We start from the raw sequence: 16,147 nt of genomic DNA, 5'->3' as shown, positions 1-16,147 counted from the left end.
TTTTGTTCTAGACCCAGCAAATGCCAGGAAATGTCACGAGTGAATGGAAATGTGAAATGACAGTGCTGTACCTGGAGCAAGACAAATTTATCAGTGTTTGAGAAGAGCACCACAGTGTTCTGCATGGCCTCGTCTTCCTCTTCTACCTCGCCTCCCTCTTCCTTATTGTGTCCAGTCTCTTCGGTCATGCTCAGCTGTTGGGAGGACAACATCATTATTGTTTTTGTTGCATTGCAAACACGTCAAATACAGAGATGCAATGACACTAATCCTGTTTTCAACATACCAGGAAGGCGTCAATGCAGGAGGCCATGGCTTTGAGGCGTGACCTCCCACCGCGCCCCCGCCCTGCTCCAGCTCCTCCACCACCACCACCACGGGGTCGCCGCTTCCCTGGGAAACCGCTACCCCGCCCCTGGGGTTCACAGGGGGAAAGATGCAAGGTCTGGTCAAAGGGCTGTGGCTACACTCGGCAAAGACCTCTAGATATCCCTTCCATGGGCCGCGACGCGTTGTGCAAGGCTAAATCTAGAGAAGAACACAGTACCTGTTTGATCCGCGAGCGCCCGGGGGACCCTCTCCGCCGCAGCTTCTCGCCGTCACATTTATGCGGCTCAAAGGGCAGCGAGTCATCTGTCTCGGTGAGCAGGGAGTCCGCGCGGGAGCGGCGTGATGGCAGCAGGCAGAAGTCCTGGGGGTCGGGCTCCGCCGGGGACCCCAGGAAACCACTGCTGCTCCCGTCACCGTGGCTCATGTTGGAGGCCTCGTCCAGCAGCTCCACCTTCACCCGCCGCTCCAGGCGGTCCACAGGCTCCTGCTTGATTTTCACCCGGAGACACTTCATTGGCTCACCGCCATCCTCGTCGTCATCCTCCTCTTCCTCTTCCTCCTCCTCCTCCTCGTCATCCTCCTCTGACTGAGGTAGTGCTCTGCAGTCTGCCTCGTCGGCAGAGGGGCACCCCTGGGTGTCGGCTGAAACAGAGGGGGGCCGAGGTGAGGTGGAGGAAGGAGAGCTGGACCCCAGACATGGAGTCGGCTTCTTCTGGTCCTCCCGGTCGACTGCCATGGATTCAGAATCCTCCTCATCTTCTTCAGGTGTGGATGTTGATGGAGCCTGATTGGATGGTGGGGCAGTGGTGGAGATGGTTTTCTGTTCAGCGGGGGTGTCTCCTCCCTGCATCTCAGGCCACTCCGACTCCCCAGGGCCCTGCTGTGAGTCTGATGTTGCCCTCACGGGAGACTCAGCCTGGGGAGAAGAGGCTGGGGACTGATGGCTCTCCGCCTGTCCTGCCGTCTCTTCTACAGCCGGAGCACAAGTGGCCTCCTGTTCTGTTACTCCACATTCTTTTGTAAGATTGAAAGATTGCAAGTTTATATTAGTGTTTGTGTCTATGATTAGATACACCATCAAATAATATCCTGCCCGTGTCAAGAGTTCAACAGAGGAGAAAAGAATGTGTCATTTCTATAATGGCTCTTGTGTTTACCTGTAGCCGGAGCAGCGCGCTGTTCTGAGATGACCTCCTCCGATTTGGGCTGCTCCTGCTCCACCTTCTTACTGCTCTCCTCCACTTCTACCTTCTCAACAGCGTCAGCTTCAGACCCTGAATAGACCCATAACGTAACAGAATTATGCACAATAACAAATTAATCAATGAATACCAAGAGACTACTGGTCAGATAACCCAAACCACAAGCAGCGTTAAGGTTAGATGGCTGATATGTGCTTTAGGCATACATACCCAACTCCATGGGCATCTCGTCCTCTATAGTCTCTGTTCCATCTATCAACCCCTCTGCAGACGTGGTTGTGTGTTCCTTTGTGACCACTGGTTCATCCGACGGCTCGGTTGTCATCTTTATTACCGCGTTCTCCTCCTCTGAGGCCTCTCCAGCCCGGGTCTCTGCTGGGTCTAGTGGAGGCGGAGGCTGAGCCTCCATACAGAGCAGACAGGTGTTCTTATCTCCTGTAGACTCTGCAGCCGCCAATGCACATTCACTGTGCACATGCCTTAAAAGAAAACAGTACAGTCATGAGAAATGCCTCAAGGATGTCAATTAAACCGATTACAATCAACCCATTAACAGTGGTGGTGATGCTACAAGGATCTGGGACTGACCTGTGGCACAGGCTGCAGCTCTGCAAGGTGACAGCTGGGGAGGCCGCTTTACTGCACACAGCACATTTGGAGCTCCGCTGCTGCTGGCAGTCCTCACACACAGCGTAGTTATCAAACCACTGGGTGGAGCCTGGCAGCGCAAGCCCACGGACGCCACACTCTGAGCACACTCGGCACCTCTGGGGAAGGACAGGCCATTCAAATGGTCAAAAAAAACCCAGATATGTACAGTTCACGTAAATTATCAACGATGATTGATCATTTCCTTTCAATATATGACTGAACATGCAGGCTTACCCTGCATTTCCAAGGGTCAGAGGGGAGGGTTTCCATGGCTGGCTGGAGGCAGAAGGTGTGGTAGCCCTTATCACAGGCGTCGCAGACCAACATCTTTGTGTCTTCCCCTGGATTTCTGCAGCGTTTTCAATAAAAGGTCATTTTAAAGAACTGTATTTTTTCTAATGCAAAGGCAAAAAAGCTCAGAGGCAGTACTTTTGCGAAGAAATATCTGATGCAAATCCGATGCAAAACCGCTAAAGGTAGTTTTTTTTTAACAATGAGGTCTGGACGCAGAGAGGGCGTGTCGACTCACCTGCAAGTCTGGCACACTTTACACTCCGGGCACTGCCAGCCCGTCCGCTGGATGGGTGTGGCTCCGATCTCAAGACAGGCGGCATGATAATGCTGCCCACAACCGGTACAGAACAGCAGGTCCAGAAGGTCCCCTGCAGAGTCGCAGACTGCACACCAAGCCTCCTCACCCACTGAAGGAAAGAGCGCACCGTTAGCACCGTCGACATAGGGTGTGAGGACATCCAGAGAAGTGAATGATGCGTCTTCTTACCCAACTCTTCTGCCTTGTCAATGTGCTCTGAACAAAGGAGCGCAAGCTTCTTCATGGACAGAAAGGAGCCACTGGCTGCCGAGCAGGGGAAGTGGTAGAACCGGGAGCAGCCCTCAGCATGGCATCGTATCGTCGCGCCCAGCCGTTTACAGTATTCACAATGCTGGGGGGGGATTTGAAAAAGAGGCTGTTTCTACCCACTTCCTTGCGATGGTTCTCTCAACTTATTTAGTAATGTGCTCGTTAGCAAATGTTAACCATCAAAGCGGTCACGTACCCGTTGTGTCCCTGAGATAACAACCGTGTCCACATCCTCCAGTTGGTCATTCTCCAACCGTTTCACTCCCTCCGACCACACTGCACACCAGTGATGGACCCAACATCCCCCTGTTCGACCAAACGCACCACAAAATCACCTCTCAGCTCCACATGCAAAGACAAGTACATAAAACCTGTGAAATGTATATTAAGTGGGGGAACAGGAAAAAAGGATAACTTAATATCTTTACTAAACTCACCCGAGTCGTCAAAGAGTGCTGCGAGGCAAGAGGAGTCGGAGAATCCGATGGAAGACAGGTCATCGTTCCCAGGCCCTGGGAGGGAAGAAGCGGTGGGTTCCAGGGTCGGCGGATCGGAAGATGGCCTAAAGTGTCGGAGTTCCCGTTGTCCATGAAGGCTGCGCTCTACACAGTTACAGAGTGCACAGGCCCTCGTGCTCTCCCTGTACAAAACAAGACCAAATGTTTGAACGCATTTACAAACAACTCTCAACATTAGCTAAGGTTTTGGAGAATGCTGTTTTTAGGTGTCTTTACTTACACAAATGTGCTGGACATGGCGGGCTTAGTGCCAGACTTGTCATCCTCAAGAGGAATCGTCTCCGACTCCTCCCCAGATTCGGGAGACTGCTTTGCAGGGGCACCATCATCAGCTGGGAAGGTGTTTAAAAAAAGTTCCAATGAGAAATTTCCACACACACACACACACACACACACACACACACACACACACACACACACACACACACACACACACACACACACACACACACACACACACACACACACACTACCTGTTGGTTCCGAGTCATTCTCTTCGCAGTTAGATTTCTGCTCATCCATCCCCTCTATCGAGTTTGACCTCCTTTAGAGAGATCTAGAGTTAGAGACAAAAGAAGAATTACGATTTGTGGAAAATAATTTAAATTCCCAGCCTCCAAACAATCATTGAACACTTAATTTCAGGAGTTTGAATGCAATATATTCCATCTTACCTTTATCAATAAATCATTTGGGAAACAAACTAGAAAAGCCAATAAAGCACTATCTTTTAACTTCACACGAATATACAAACAACTTTTAGGTTGCCCCATTTGTAAGAATTGCAAAAAAATCTGCAGATGAAATAAGACAGGGTCGAATGAAATTCAAAGTCATTAAAACGTATAATCATGCATTACAATTTCTTCCATTTAGATCATTTCCGTACAACGAGTTAACGTTAACAGTGCCAATACACCGCGATGTTGCTCGCAGTCACCTAAGAACGAATATAGCGCCAGCTTTTCAAACACAGACATCGTTAAAAAAAATACTGTACCATTGGAGTATGCGTTCATGGAACAATGCATAACCCCATACTTATATTTACACCACCAATTAACAACCTTTCACAAATGAGATGCTGTTTTGATCCATAACACAACCATAAAACGGGGTACACAAAGACAACACGACTTCCGTATGAACACCTTCCTGTTGCCACAGTGCTCATTTCGTGTTGAACTATTGCGTTGTTTAACGCAGTTCCGTCCCCCGACATGTCCATCAGACGACCAGAACATAAATAGTTATTTACTCACTCCAAACACGTTTTGACTTCAATGTACGTGTTTTAAGAATATATATGGTAAATATAGTGAAAGTGCGTTGGGCAATGTTTAGCCATGGCGAAGTAGAAGTACAGCAGGTATCATTCCCTTGCGTTGTGTGTAAAAACAGATTCAAGATAGATATATAAGAAAACAGACAGATTTACAGCCTTACCATGCATTTCATAATAACTTATGAAATGTACATTGGGACGATTTAATCATCCACAGTACATGTGGATGTACTGTGACACTACAATACGTGTAGTGTCCGAGAAATGTGGATCATCGATGGATCATCGATTCAAACCATTCTCCAATAGTCCTCCTCGGGGTTAATATAGATTGAAGCGGGATGAATGGGTAAAACTTAGGATAATATAGCCCAAATACTACTAAAACGATCCTAAATCCACCAGATGGTTCGTTTCTGAGGACCGTGTGCGTTTATTTCTCTCAATTCTCAAATCCCAATGCACCCGTACATACAGAGTTCTCACACCAGAGACTCCCAACCCACCAATAAATAGAACCCTAACCCTAACCCGGTGAACCTAGACCCAACATTTAAATAAACCCTGACCCGGTATGAAGGGAAACCACCGTGTACGGAGAGGATCTCTCCAACACAATCCCAAGCAGTCTGGGTGCAACGATTCGTAAATGTTCATGTAGACAAATACAAGTTGGTCATGTCAATTGCAGGATTAAGATTATCCTTCAGCCACAGATTGTCTACCGTTTTGTGTACGTCAGAAGGTGATACACAGGTGCATCTAAACGAAAGATACGGTGGATTGTAAATAGTACGACATTAAAGTGGGCAATCCGTCGCACTGCTTAGTGTAAACACTGACTTCAAAGGATTGGTCCTGGGCCAGCAATTAGCCGGGCCCAAGAAGCTAACAACCATCGCATCCCATATAGCTGCAGACTGTGACTACTAATGGTGAAACAAACAAGGGAATGTTAAAGAACAACCTATATTCTATGTGAATATCTATAAACTATACATAAACCACCAAGCTGGGAGTCTGCAAAAGCATAAACACCAAGTTGACAATACGATAGCTAAGCGTTAGCTCGCCAGCAAGTACACACGACCCATCTCACAACTGTTAGCATAGCAAACATTAGACGGGTTTAAGGTCAGAACGGTCTCTTTTGCAGGAGTTTAAAAGAGGTTCATATGAAAACGACTCACCTTACAACCCAAATGCGGAGTCCTCATACATCAGTTTAACACGGCGAACCACGCAGCTTCACAAAACGTGGACGGTTTTCTCATGTTATGTACCGGGCTAACGTGGCTAGCCGGCTCGGGGAGGAGTGGGGGAAGTGCGGGGCTGGTAGCAGGCTGATCCGCGGGGCTAGCTCCACAGAGCCGCCACTAATCCCTTATCTCCAGCCACGCTACGCTCACTTTGCCGTCGGGTCCATGAGCTCCGATCCGATACAAAAATGTCCAAATCAAGGAATCCCAGAATGGAAAAAAGTCCAACCGAGTTGATGCAGTGTTAAAAGCCTCCTTAGCTGCTCGGCTAAGTCCTTGCTTGGTGTGAACTAGCCTGGAAGCTAGCTCCCCAAGCAGCTCAGGAATCTCTCACGCCAGCAGGTCGCTGCTACGACAACTAACTGCAAGTTTGCACTAAATCGTCCGCCAGACGATGTGTCTAAAAACAAAAGTGGACGACCATCGGTGCATATTCATATCCGAGGCTGTGTGCGCTGTATCCTGGCTTGCAGCTACTTGGCTTTGCAGCTCAACTTTGCCTCTGGTACCCTTGTATGGGTCACCATCATCACTTCACTTGCGTTGCGTCGCGTTTGTTTGCGTCGCGTTGCGTCATATTAGGTTGCGTTGCGTTGGGTCGCGTAAACGGATCGGCGTGTAGACCCAACGTTGCCTTGCGTCTTTACGCCGATCCGCGTCGCTAAGAGGTTAGCAGTGGGGCTAGTAGTGCTAGCCCCGAACCACTTCGTCAAATATATCTTTAAGCACATTGACTGTGGCGAACATAATGGCTGTTATAGGGTTGATGTAACTATGAGCTTCGGTGGGACTGAATCGATATTTAAAATTGTAATATGTCAACATTCATTATGTTAATATGCCTAAAGATTATCGGTTGTTGCGCTGACTGATGGGATACGGTGGGAATAACAGATATCATATCAGGTAGTTTGATTGTCGAACATAGGGGTAGCCATTTTATTAGACAGCGGCACAGGACGATCAGATTTACACCAGTAGGTATACCACATCTGATGTCAAATACGAGGGGAAGTTGTATGTGTGCTGAATGTCACTACCCTCAATATTCCCTATTCTAATCCGTCTGGTGGTGCTATTACTGTGTTTACTTTGGTAGACTTCTCGCTACATATGTTCATATTCATTCATTAGGCATGAAATAATAGTATCAAGCGTTTGGCCGATCTAGTCTCATTAAAACAATTTGTAATCGACGCTCTATTTATTGCAACAAGATCACAATCAATCATAGCAGTGTCTCAAAAGCTGTGTTTAATCTTTTTATCCGAAGGTAGGTCCTTCTGTAGTGTGTTATTGTGAACCGCCCGTGGTAGGCCTAGGTCCTTTATCTGCGTTTCCCCTCCAAAATGAACACGATTTATCATATTTATTTATTTATTTTAAGTCGTACAACTTTGTTAGTCACAATATCGTTCTGTTTTAAGCTCTGACATATTATTTGAAATGAAAAGGCTTGATCAGAGGTTTTTGTTAGTTGCTGTCGGATTTCATCTCTCTGGGGTCAACAATAGGTATATAGGTCAAGTTGGCCTAACTATGGTTGAGCATTAGGTGAGCAAAGGTGCTAAGCCTGCAGTATTCCTTGTATCCTTTTGTTCAGATCAGCTGAATAAATAATATCCTATAGATTGGCTTCAAGATATTCTTCCAGTGAGTATTTCAAATTTACCTTATTATTATTATTATTATTATTATTATTATTATTATTATTATTATTATTTATAAGTACATTCAGTTGGTGTTTTGTCTATTGATTTCAATGGGATTTTTTCTATTGGATTTTTGGTGGAATTAACCCATCAATCCTTATTTTATACACTGAAAGTATTTAATTCAATGGAAACATGTCAAAGGCTGATGACAACAGATGGTTTTGGTAGTCTGAGTACCATCATTCAAAAGATAAGTTTGATTTCTGTAAAGGAAAGGAAGTCCTGAGTCAACTAATACTCCATCGGCCAAAAGGTGCAATAGGAAAGAGAGGGCAAGAGTCCACAAATCAACGATGAAACACACATAAAGCCCTCTTTTATTATCGGAATTATAATATAAAGAGCTTAACAGAAAAAGCATCTAATCAGATGTGATTTCTTAAACATGTCATCTATTTCCTCAACTTAGACAGTGATTTGAAAGAAGAAGAGGTAGACTGGGCATTAGGCAGCATTAGGCAGTTTTTAGTAAGGCACTACCATTATTACTTAACTTGGTTTTAAGCTTTACTAAGATTGGACTAGATTGTTTTGTGCCTTGACTGGTTGGAAGAGAGCGATTGGCCATTCAACGTAAATAGAGGGAGGGATTACATCAACCAACTTGTCCTATTGGCCTGATAGAGTAATGGTTGGTTTCCCATCTGTTTCTTGTATCCTAAGGATAATCCTCAGCCATAGAAGGTCTCCACAGCTGTCCACCACCAGCACCAACTAGAACAATAGATAGTGTGTTGTTGCGTAGTGTGCAACACCTCCACTCGACTTTTATTCATGTGACGCTCCCCAGGGGTTATGGTTACAATTGTCAAAGTTGATGTTGGTAGTTTGTATTTTTCAGGTGTCTTGTTGTGAATCAAAACAGTCTACATGTGATAAGGAAGGGTAAAATAATGCTTCTACTCCTTTAAAATCAGCAGAATCATCATATTTTAATCTGTTCAATTCCACTATTTTGACTATTTAACTATTTTAACTATTTTGAAATGTAAATCAGATAGGCTATATGTGTTTTGAGGAGCACTCTTTAAGGGTGGTGATTTTCCTCTGCTTATTGACATCATGGCTAACATTTAGACATGCTAGTGTTTCTCCCCTGCAAGTGCAGATTAACCCTTGAGGAACAGAAAAACACATTTGTTTCATATTGAATGCGAGTAGAAGTAGTATTAAATACTAAAACACTGTGTCCCTGAATCCAGTGGATCATCGTCTTAAAATCCTCATGTAATTCAACTTGTGCCACAAGAGGGTGGAGGTGGACCCAATAATTGCATGTTTCGTTTTAAAAGTAGGGGGAAAAGGAAAAATAGTAAATCAAGCATTTATGTGCGCAACAGATTGATCAAGGGCCAATTAGTCTTCGAAAATCATTAGAATTCATATGGCAAGAGTTTACAAAATTATCCTAAAATCCCGTTCTAACATTGCTGACACAGGGTGGCATGGCTTACAGTGCACTGTAAAATATATCAAGTCTGTGTTATTCATTAACTGCTTTTTCAACCAGATCCTTGTTCTGCCCTTCAGTTATAACAATATAATTGTTTACATATTTTAAAGGATTTGAAAGAGCAATTCACATGGTATGTAACTGTTGAATGGATTGATTTTAAGGTATACTCTTTAGTAAGATAATGAGGAAAAAACATGCAATTAAATCATTATAATAAATGTAAATTATTTGCAAATTTATGAAGAATGTACAAAAATAAAGCTTTTATTGTTTTTTAAATGCATTATCCTCAAAGCATTAGAATAACAGCAATTATTTATATTTTGTCACGTTTTAACAAGTTACAAAATGTACAAGTGGAGACAGTGACTGGTAAGAGCATTTATAGGATATCAAGTCTTTATAAAATAATATACTTTTATCTCATATAATTAGATCTCATGTTTTATATTACTTATGAATTCTTTAATATACAAGACAAGGCAAATAACAGTGATTGGGAAGGCATTTCATGCAACAGCCTACACTGCAGGAAATCAATGAAATGGAAGTTACTCGTGCAATATGCTTGTGCTTATATTCATTGTGATTAAGGATGAAATAACCTTGAGTCCAGGAAAACTTGTCCAAAACTGTACAGCAATCTAGCATACCAGTGTATGTTTGATACTTGCTCTTTAATGTCCATTATTAAAGTCTCGTTGCTCTTTGAAGTGTCATTTTCACAATATGTACCTTCTCTTCCATTAACCAAAGTGTTCAGATGAAAGTCTTTTGGATACTGCTTAGCGTAGCTCTTCTTGTCTACTTCGGCTGGCCCTTCTCCTTGGCTCTCCTCCCAAAGCAGTTGATGGATAGAGAAAAGAAAGCGAACAGGTCCAAACGCCCAGTGTGCAAGTCTGTGGTCTTCTACCACTGCATAGGTGGATGCCAGCACCCCATCAACAAACACAGTGCCATCTTGTGTCAAGGGTGAGTAGATGCCCACGCCGTCCTCTACTGAGATAGAGATGATCCGAGATGGTCGCACTCGGTCACCCGATCCATGGATGAGAACGTAATCCCCTTTCTGGGCTCGGCTAGCGAACCTAGCCTTGTACTCTCCGTGACAGAGGTTGTACTGGGAGGCGAGGAAGACCAAGTGGTGGGGGGTGAGGACCAGTCGGTTGCCATCTTCAGTCTGCAGCGCTAAGAAGGTGGACCGGCCCTGCTGCTCCCGGTGCAGAAACAGAATGACTGGGCTGTAAACCACGCGGCCTGTATCAGACATGGCCATGATCCGGTCCCCGGGAACCAGTGAGGCCAGGGTCTTCTTGCCCCCACCAGGAGTACTCACCCAGGCCCCGCCAGGGAAGCATCCGCCCTTCTCCACCGTCACAGCATGATCTGGAACCAAATCAATAACATGAATAACATCAATAACCACAGCGAGAAATAAATGTCCAAAATCCAACCGGATCCCACATAATACAACACCAGGGTCCTCTGCATAACATGAATCAGAATCAGAACTTTCTGAAAAGAGTTCTAACGCTTCCCAAACTCACCAGCCTTAACCGAGCAATGGATGTGGTACTTGGACTCATAGTGCACCCAGTCGAAACCGGCCTCCACCGCCAACTGAGCTAGAAGGCCGTACTTCTCTGTTCCCCTGTCGTCCGTGGTGATGTCCACAGCCCGGCCCTCGTAGTGCAGAGAGTCCGCCGGGTGGTGACCGTCTTCATCCCAGGCCTCAGTGACCCGCAGGTGAACCCCAGGCCACTGGTTCAGGACAGCGATGGCCAGTCGGTTCAGACAGTCCTTGCAGCGCTAACGAAAGAACCAGACGAGAGGGTCTCAAACAGTGTGATGTGCCGAAAGACACGTTGCGTTCCCAATGCTATTTACAATTGACTCATTAAGTCACTTTTGTTCAGTGGTATGGGCTTCTTTACAGAGGTCACACTGAGGTAAGGGTTACAGGTCACATGGAGGATGCCTGGAGTTAGTTAGAAGGTAGATATTTGGGTTTCAACCACGAACCTTGCATGTTTAAATTTGGGAGTCAAACAGCCTAACCAATACACTCTCCACTACAATATCCTGCCCTCTTGTATTTAAATTATATTTTTTTTAAAGGTTCAGCAGACATGAAGACTAGTACTTTGCCCAAGAAAAGTGTAGCCTACATCTGAGACATTTTTAATTACTTTGATATCAAAGGAATGACAGATCGAGATAAAGAAGCATACAAAGTCGATGGGAAACATTTGTGTACAGTTTGTGTGATATCTCATCACTTTGGCTCTGGTTGCAAGCAGGTTTGTCACTTGACATCATCACATCAATTCCTCCTTTATCCCGCTAAAGGCCACCTCAAGACCTCCTTTCTCCTACATTCTCAACACAAGAACTAAACTACTGTAGCTAGTTTGGCACATGCTTTGGTCTTTTTATGTGAGAATGAATCAAGGCCTTTCTCCCTGGTTTTTCCTCACAGTTTTTCAATGTCATCCCTGTAGCATTTGATCAGAAATGTGCAGCAAAGTTATTCCACCGCCCACATGTGACATAATGTTGCACACTGTGTCAAAATGAACAGGACAATAACAGGCGGGAAAGTGATGTTGTTATCCAAGATGCGACACAAAAAAAGCAGAGGTCTTCAGTCTACACTGCCCCTGCCTTGTGCTTTGGCAGTCAATACATGGGTTCCGAGAGATAGAGAGAGAGCACTGGAGAGAGAGAGAGAGCACGAGAGTCAGAGAGAGGGAGAGAGACAGAGAGGGAGAGACAGAGAGGGAGAGAGAGACCGAGCATTAGAGTGAGTAGTTTGGGTGAGAAGGAGACCCTGCCAGTGAAGCGCCAAGGTTGATCCTAGCTCACAGGGCAGAGGGGAGGAATGTATGGGCATGCTGTTGGGAATGTAACAGCAAGAGTGTGAAAGGGAGAAGGGGTAGCAAACAAACTGGCAATGCCATTGAGGAGAGGCATTTCATTGTCACAGCTACAATAGCGGCTTTTCCGACGGTGCCATTACTTCAGCGAGTGGGAATTCTGTATAGGCGACCCCTCACAGCTCCAAATGACACAAAGACTGTCTTTCACATCTGGGCTAAAGAGGGGCACATGCACACGTACACACTCTCAACACACACTCACAGCCCACATGTACACACTCTCAACGTGCTCACACTGGGCATCTGAAGGGCACACACACACAGTCGATGTGCTGTCGCTTGAGCGTCACAAGGGCACACACACACACTCTTAAAGCCTTCTTGCTGGACATCTGAAGGGCGCATACACACACACACACCCTCTCTTAACGTCCTAACACTGTATCAGAAAGTTCTCTCACACACACACACGAACACGCACACGAACACACACAGACACACACACACTCTCTCGTCCTCACACTGTGTCAGAAAGTTCTCACACACACACACACACACACACACACACACACACACACACACTTTATACAAACAATCACAAACTTCAATGTAAAGCTTCAATTGCTGACTTGTCTTTTAAAGACAAGTCAGTGGTTTTAAAATTTGTCCAGGAACTAGTTGCTTAAATAAACAGCACGAGTCCAGTTTCTTGTGTATGCCTCACCCAGAACGGAGGAATAGTTTTATTACAGATAACAAAGACTTTGGTTAAAGATTAAATGGAAGTGTTCTTTAAAAGGGAAGTCGGTCTCCTGGAAGGTAGTGTTGGATTACATCCTGATCTTCTTATCTTGTGAAAAGGGAGGGAACAATTATACACCCTGTGTTAAATATTTGTTGTACGTTCAAGGTCTGACAAGGTCATGAACTTATAAAGTATATGACAGAATATGCGGCCAGTTGTTTTCCAGTTAAAGCCTTGGTGAGCTAAAGAGCCCTGCAGGTTGAAGCAGTGTGAAATGTGCTCCTTGGTTTATGGGAAATTGAGTTAATCTGTCATCCAGCAGAGGACTGGCCTGTAGTTTATGTGATAGCAATAATTAGAGCATCTTTATTTTGTCTATAAACAGTTCTCCTCAGCCTTGTTCAGTCAAATCACAAGGAAACGCCAATGCGTGACCTTTTGAATAGGTCAAAAGTAATAATTCACCTGGATCATTCATTCAAATTGTTAATGAACGAAAATTACCATGAGTCCTCTCACCTTGGTCATGAAGCGGTCTGCGTTGGTGTTCTCCTCATCCTTGAAGACCACATCAGGGTTGTAGTTGCACACCAGCTCATTGAAGCGCTCTGAGGTGCGGGTGATCTTGCCCTCCGCCCGGCCGCTCGCTCCCAGGTTGTTCTCGGAGAAATTGGGGACTGTCTGCTTGTAGTGCATGGCCGTGAGCTTCCTGTGCCTGGGCCGGACCCCGTAGCGAGGCCCCGGGCCACATCCCTGGACCAGCCAGGTGCACGCACACATGGTGAGCAGGCCCAGCCGTGCCAAGTGGGCCCACCAGGACTTCTTCATCGGGGAGGGTTCTGGGTCCAGGGACTCAGTGGGCCGCGGTGCCAACGAGGAGGGGGTGACAGGAGCTAGGCCTCATTTGAAAGGGGGTGGAATCTTCATCCGAATCATGGAGTAAAAAAAGGAACTTCTGAAATGAAAAAATAATGTTAGTTTTGGTTTATATTATGGACATTTGAAATTAGAAAGAAATTACAATGTTATATTTGTTTTCTTGTTATAGCCTAAATATATACTGTAAAATAAATATTGCAGTCCAAAGAAAGTAATTCATTGCTAATAACTCATATTTATATTCTGCGGTTAAAATTGTTTTAAAAGAAAGAAGTCTAAGCAGCCACCGCAATACTGGAATAATGTCAATATTTCACAGTATAGGTTTAATGCACTTTTCAATTTACAACATTGCAAGCAGTCTTAACGGGTCCTTTGGAGGTGGGCTACCTGTCTTGACGCAGGTGGATTCAGGTGACTTACCACTTCACTCACTGCGCGCCGAACAGGTCCTTTCTAGAAACTGCGCGCATTTAGCCCAAATGCCGCCGTGTAAAAAGGTCTACACATTGCCCGGACATAGTCTACTCCACCTATTCATCCTTTTTGAGTTGTGCCTGGCTTAAGACTTTAAGTTAGACTGTCCTCCGTGGCGTGTCAGTGTCCCTGGCCACCGCGCACCAGCCATTGGACCTTATTAAAGCCTGACCAGCAGCCCTCCCTTCCTCTGCTCGTTCCCACCGCCACAGCGCACGCCTCCAGCGCCAAGTCAACAGCGTCCTCGATCATTAGACTACTTTTATGATTCTTACTTTAATACATATTTTTTTCACCGTAACATTGGCATATGTAATCTCAGTTCTAATATAATATTAATTAGCGAATCAAATGTTTTTGATTGAACACCAAATACACTCCAAGATGTTGAAAATGAAAGCATGGATATTCTTTATGATGTCACACGTTTTCGCAAACGTCATCCATACATTCAGAAAAGAGCTCAGTGTGCTGGTCTGTCGTGGCTCAAAGTCCCAGTCCAACGTCTACTGTTTAGGTTCATACACTGTATTATCAGTCTGAGGTAAAGGTGAGGAACCGCGTCAGATCCTATTGTCAGCCTTGACTCTGTGACATCAGCCAGGCTCTCTTTTGTTTCTCATTCAACTAGGTGATCCAAGGTGACACCCGGGTGATCTCTGAACCAAGTGACCCAAAGAAGACCTCCAAGCTGGAAACACCCTGCGACCTTGTATTATTTCTAGCTCAAAACAATAGGTGGGAATAGGGGATTCATCAAAATAATTATATCAAGAGATTATTGTTATGGCGGGATACAGAGGAAAGATTGAAAGGTCTCTGACATCATGTCAAATCATTTATGGAAGTTTGTATTAATTAAAGGCTCACCCTTTAAATAAGGGTACATTAATGAATCATTAATTAAGATAAGTTAATGCAGTAATAAGCATTAAAGAACAGTTAATTAACAGTTTACTAATGGTCTAGGAATTATTTGCTTATTGTGTTAATGTTTAACAGTCGGGTTTATGTTAACTAAGGTTTTAATGTATACATTATTCGATATAGGGTTAGGGTTAATCTTTAATCCTTCATCTCACCGAACCTACTGCCCATAACCAGTATGCTAACCCCTATGCCAATGCTATTTAATAATGCTCATTTCTGCATTACCAAATGTTAATTAATGGTTGATGAATATACCATACAAGTACCCCTCAAGTCCAAGGTTTGTCATTATCATGTGTCAATCCATGAACTCTCATAATATACAGTAGGACGACAGTTTTTTAGATTTAAGGACGCCGAAAATATTTAGGACTTGCTTTACGGCTCCACATTTGGAAATGCCAACCACGTTCTGTTGTTATAAGGCCGTTATGCATAGTTTACATTTGAACAATAAACCAAATATGAAACTTTTGGTAACAACTCCAAAGTTTTATATTTTTTCATATTCTGCATGTTTATTCTGGACAGGTAAGGTATATTTTCCAAGCACAAAGACCATTTATCTCAAACATCGATTGATAATACCAAGGATCTAACATAGGTAACTAAACTGATCCTTAACACACCCTTACTACACATTATTTATCCCAGTTCACATTCTGGATGGTTGAAAGAATGTCCTTGTGCATAGTGATGTACTTGAAGCAACGTGTTGGCCCTGGAACATCAGCCTTGTAAGGAAGGTTCCAGAAGATCCCAGGATGTTGAGGGGAGGGGTGGCGTGGACAGACCTCATCTTCCTGTCTATGATAAACACAGAGGAATGCTTCAGTTGGACCCGAGCATAGATGAAAGATCGTGACAAATGCAGCCATTGACTCAATCAAAAACAAAAAGAGAAACGCGCTCACATCAACAACATCATGTTCTGATTCTCTGCAGCGCCGACACGAGGG

The 16,147-nt window shown here is 44.6% G+C and overlaps 2 protein-coding genes across 5 annotated transcripts in view; both read right to left on the bottom strand.

Moving 5' to 3' along the window:
* The window catches only part of kmt2d (lysine (K)-specific methyltransferase 2D), a 31,835-nt gene extending 25,240 nt beyond the window's left edge, over nt 1-6,595 (bottom strand). For 3 of the 4 annotated variants that reach the window (XM_079740914.1, XM_079740917.1, XM_079740916.1), the window contains exons 1-14: nt 6,039-6,595; nt 4,037-4,119; nt 3,784-3,895; nt 3,483-3,685; nt 3,242-3,351; nt 2,965-3,127; nt 2,713-2,884; nt 2,418-2,532; nt 2,121-2,299; nt 1,743-2,011; nt 1,488-1,604; nt 548-1,344; nt 287-415; nt 72-194 (exon numbers count right to left, since the gene is read on the bottom strand). In XM_079740914.1, coding sequence (XP_079597040.1) covers nt 72-194; nt 287-415; nt 548-1,344; nt 1,488-1,604; nt 1,743-2,011; nt 2,121-2,299; nt 2,418-2,532; nt 2,713-2,884; nt 2,965-3,127; nt 3,242-3,351; nt 3,483-3,685; nt 3,784-3,895; nt 4,037-4,085 — 2,538 coding nt within the window. In that variant the 5' untranslated portion in view covers nt 4,086-4,119; nt 6,039-6,595. Of the gene's footprint in view, nt 1-71; nt 195-286; nt 416-547; nt 1,345-1,487; nt 1,605-1,742; nt 2,012-2,120; nt 2,300-2,417; nt 2,533-2,712; nt 2,885-2,964; nt 3,128-3,241; nt 3,352-3,482; nt 3,686-3,783; nt 3,896-4,036; nt 4,120-4,563; nt 4,665-6,038 lie in introns of those variants that run through there. The other variant, XM_079740915.1, reaches the window with a different exon arrangement.
* Nucleotides 6,596-9,580: 2,985 nt separating this feature from the next.
* On the bottom strand, nt 9,581-14,376 carry dhh (desert hedgehog signaling molecule). The gene is made up of 4 exons (XM_079741792.1): nt 14,205-14,376; nt 13,422-13,857; nt 10,826-11,087; nt 9,581-10,664 (listed from the first exon to the last, which is right to left on the bottom strand). The coding sequence occupies exons 2-4, from the start codon at nt 13,728-13,730 to the stop codon at nt 9,868-9,870; spliced, it is 1,368 nt and encodes a 455-aa protein (XP_079597918.1). The 5' UTR covers nt 13,731-13,857; nt 14,205-14,376; the 3' UTR covers nt 9,581-9,867.
* Nucleotides 14,377-16,147: the final 1,771 nt, after the last annotated feature.

This window comes from Pollachius pollachius, assembly GCF_949987615.1.
Source record: "Pollachius pollachius genome assembly, chromosome: 8".
Taxonomy (NCBI): Eukaryota; Metazoa; Chordata; class Actinopteri; order Gadiformes; family Gadidae; genus Pollachius; species Pollachius pollachius.
Note: the sequence above shows the minus strand (reverse complement) of the source record. Positions and strands in the feature narration are given on the sequence as shown.

What these genes read in the sequence shown, in the direction of transcription:
- dhh (XM_079741792.1), bottom strand. Translation starts at nt 13,730, where the DNA reads ATGAAGAAGTCCTGGTGGGCCCACTTGGCACGGCTGGGCCTGCTCACC. An exon ending in CAGACCGCTTCATGACCAAG is followed by an intron (nt 11,088 to 13,421) that starts GTGAGAGGACTC and finishes TTCTTTCGTTAG; the next exon opens with CGCTGCAAGGACTGTCTGAA. An exon ending in CCATTGCTCGGTTAAGGCTG is followed by an intron (nt 10,665 to 10,825) that starts GTGAGTTTGGGA and finishes ATTTGGTTCCAG; the next exon opens with ATCATGCTGTGACGGTGGAG.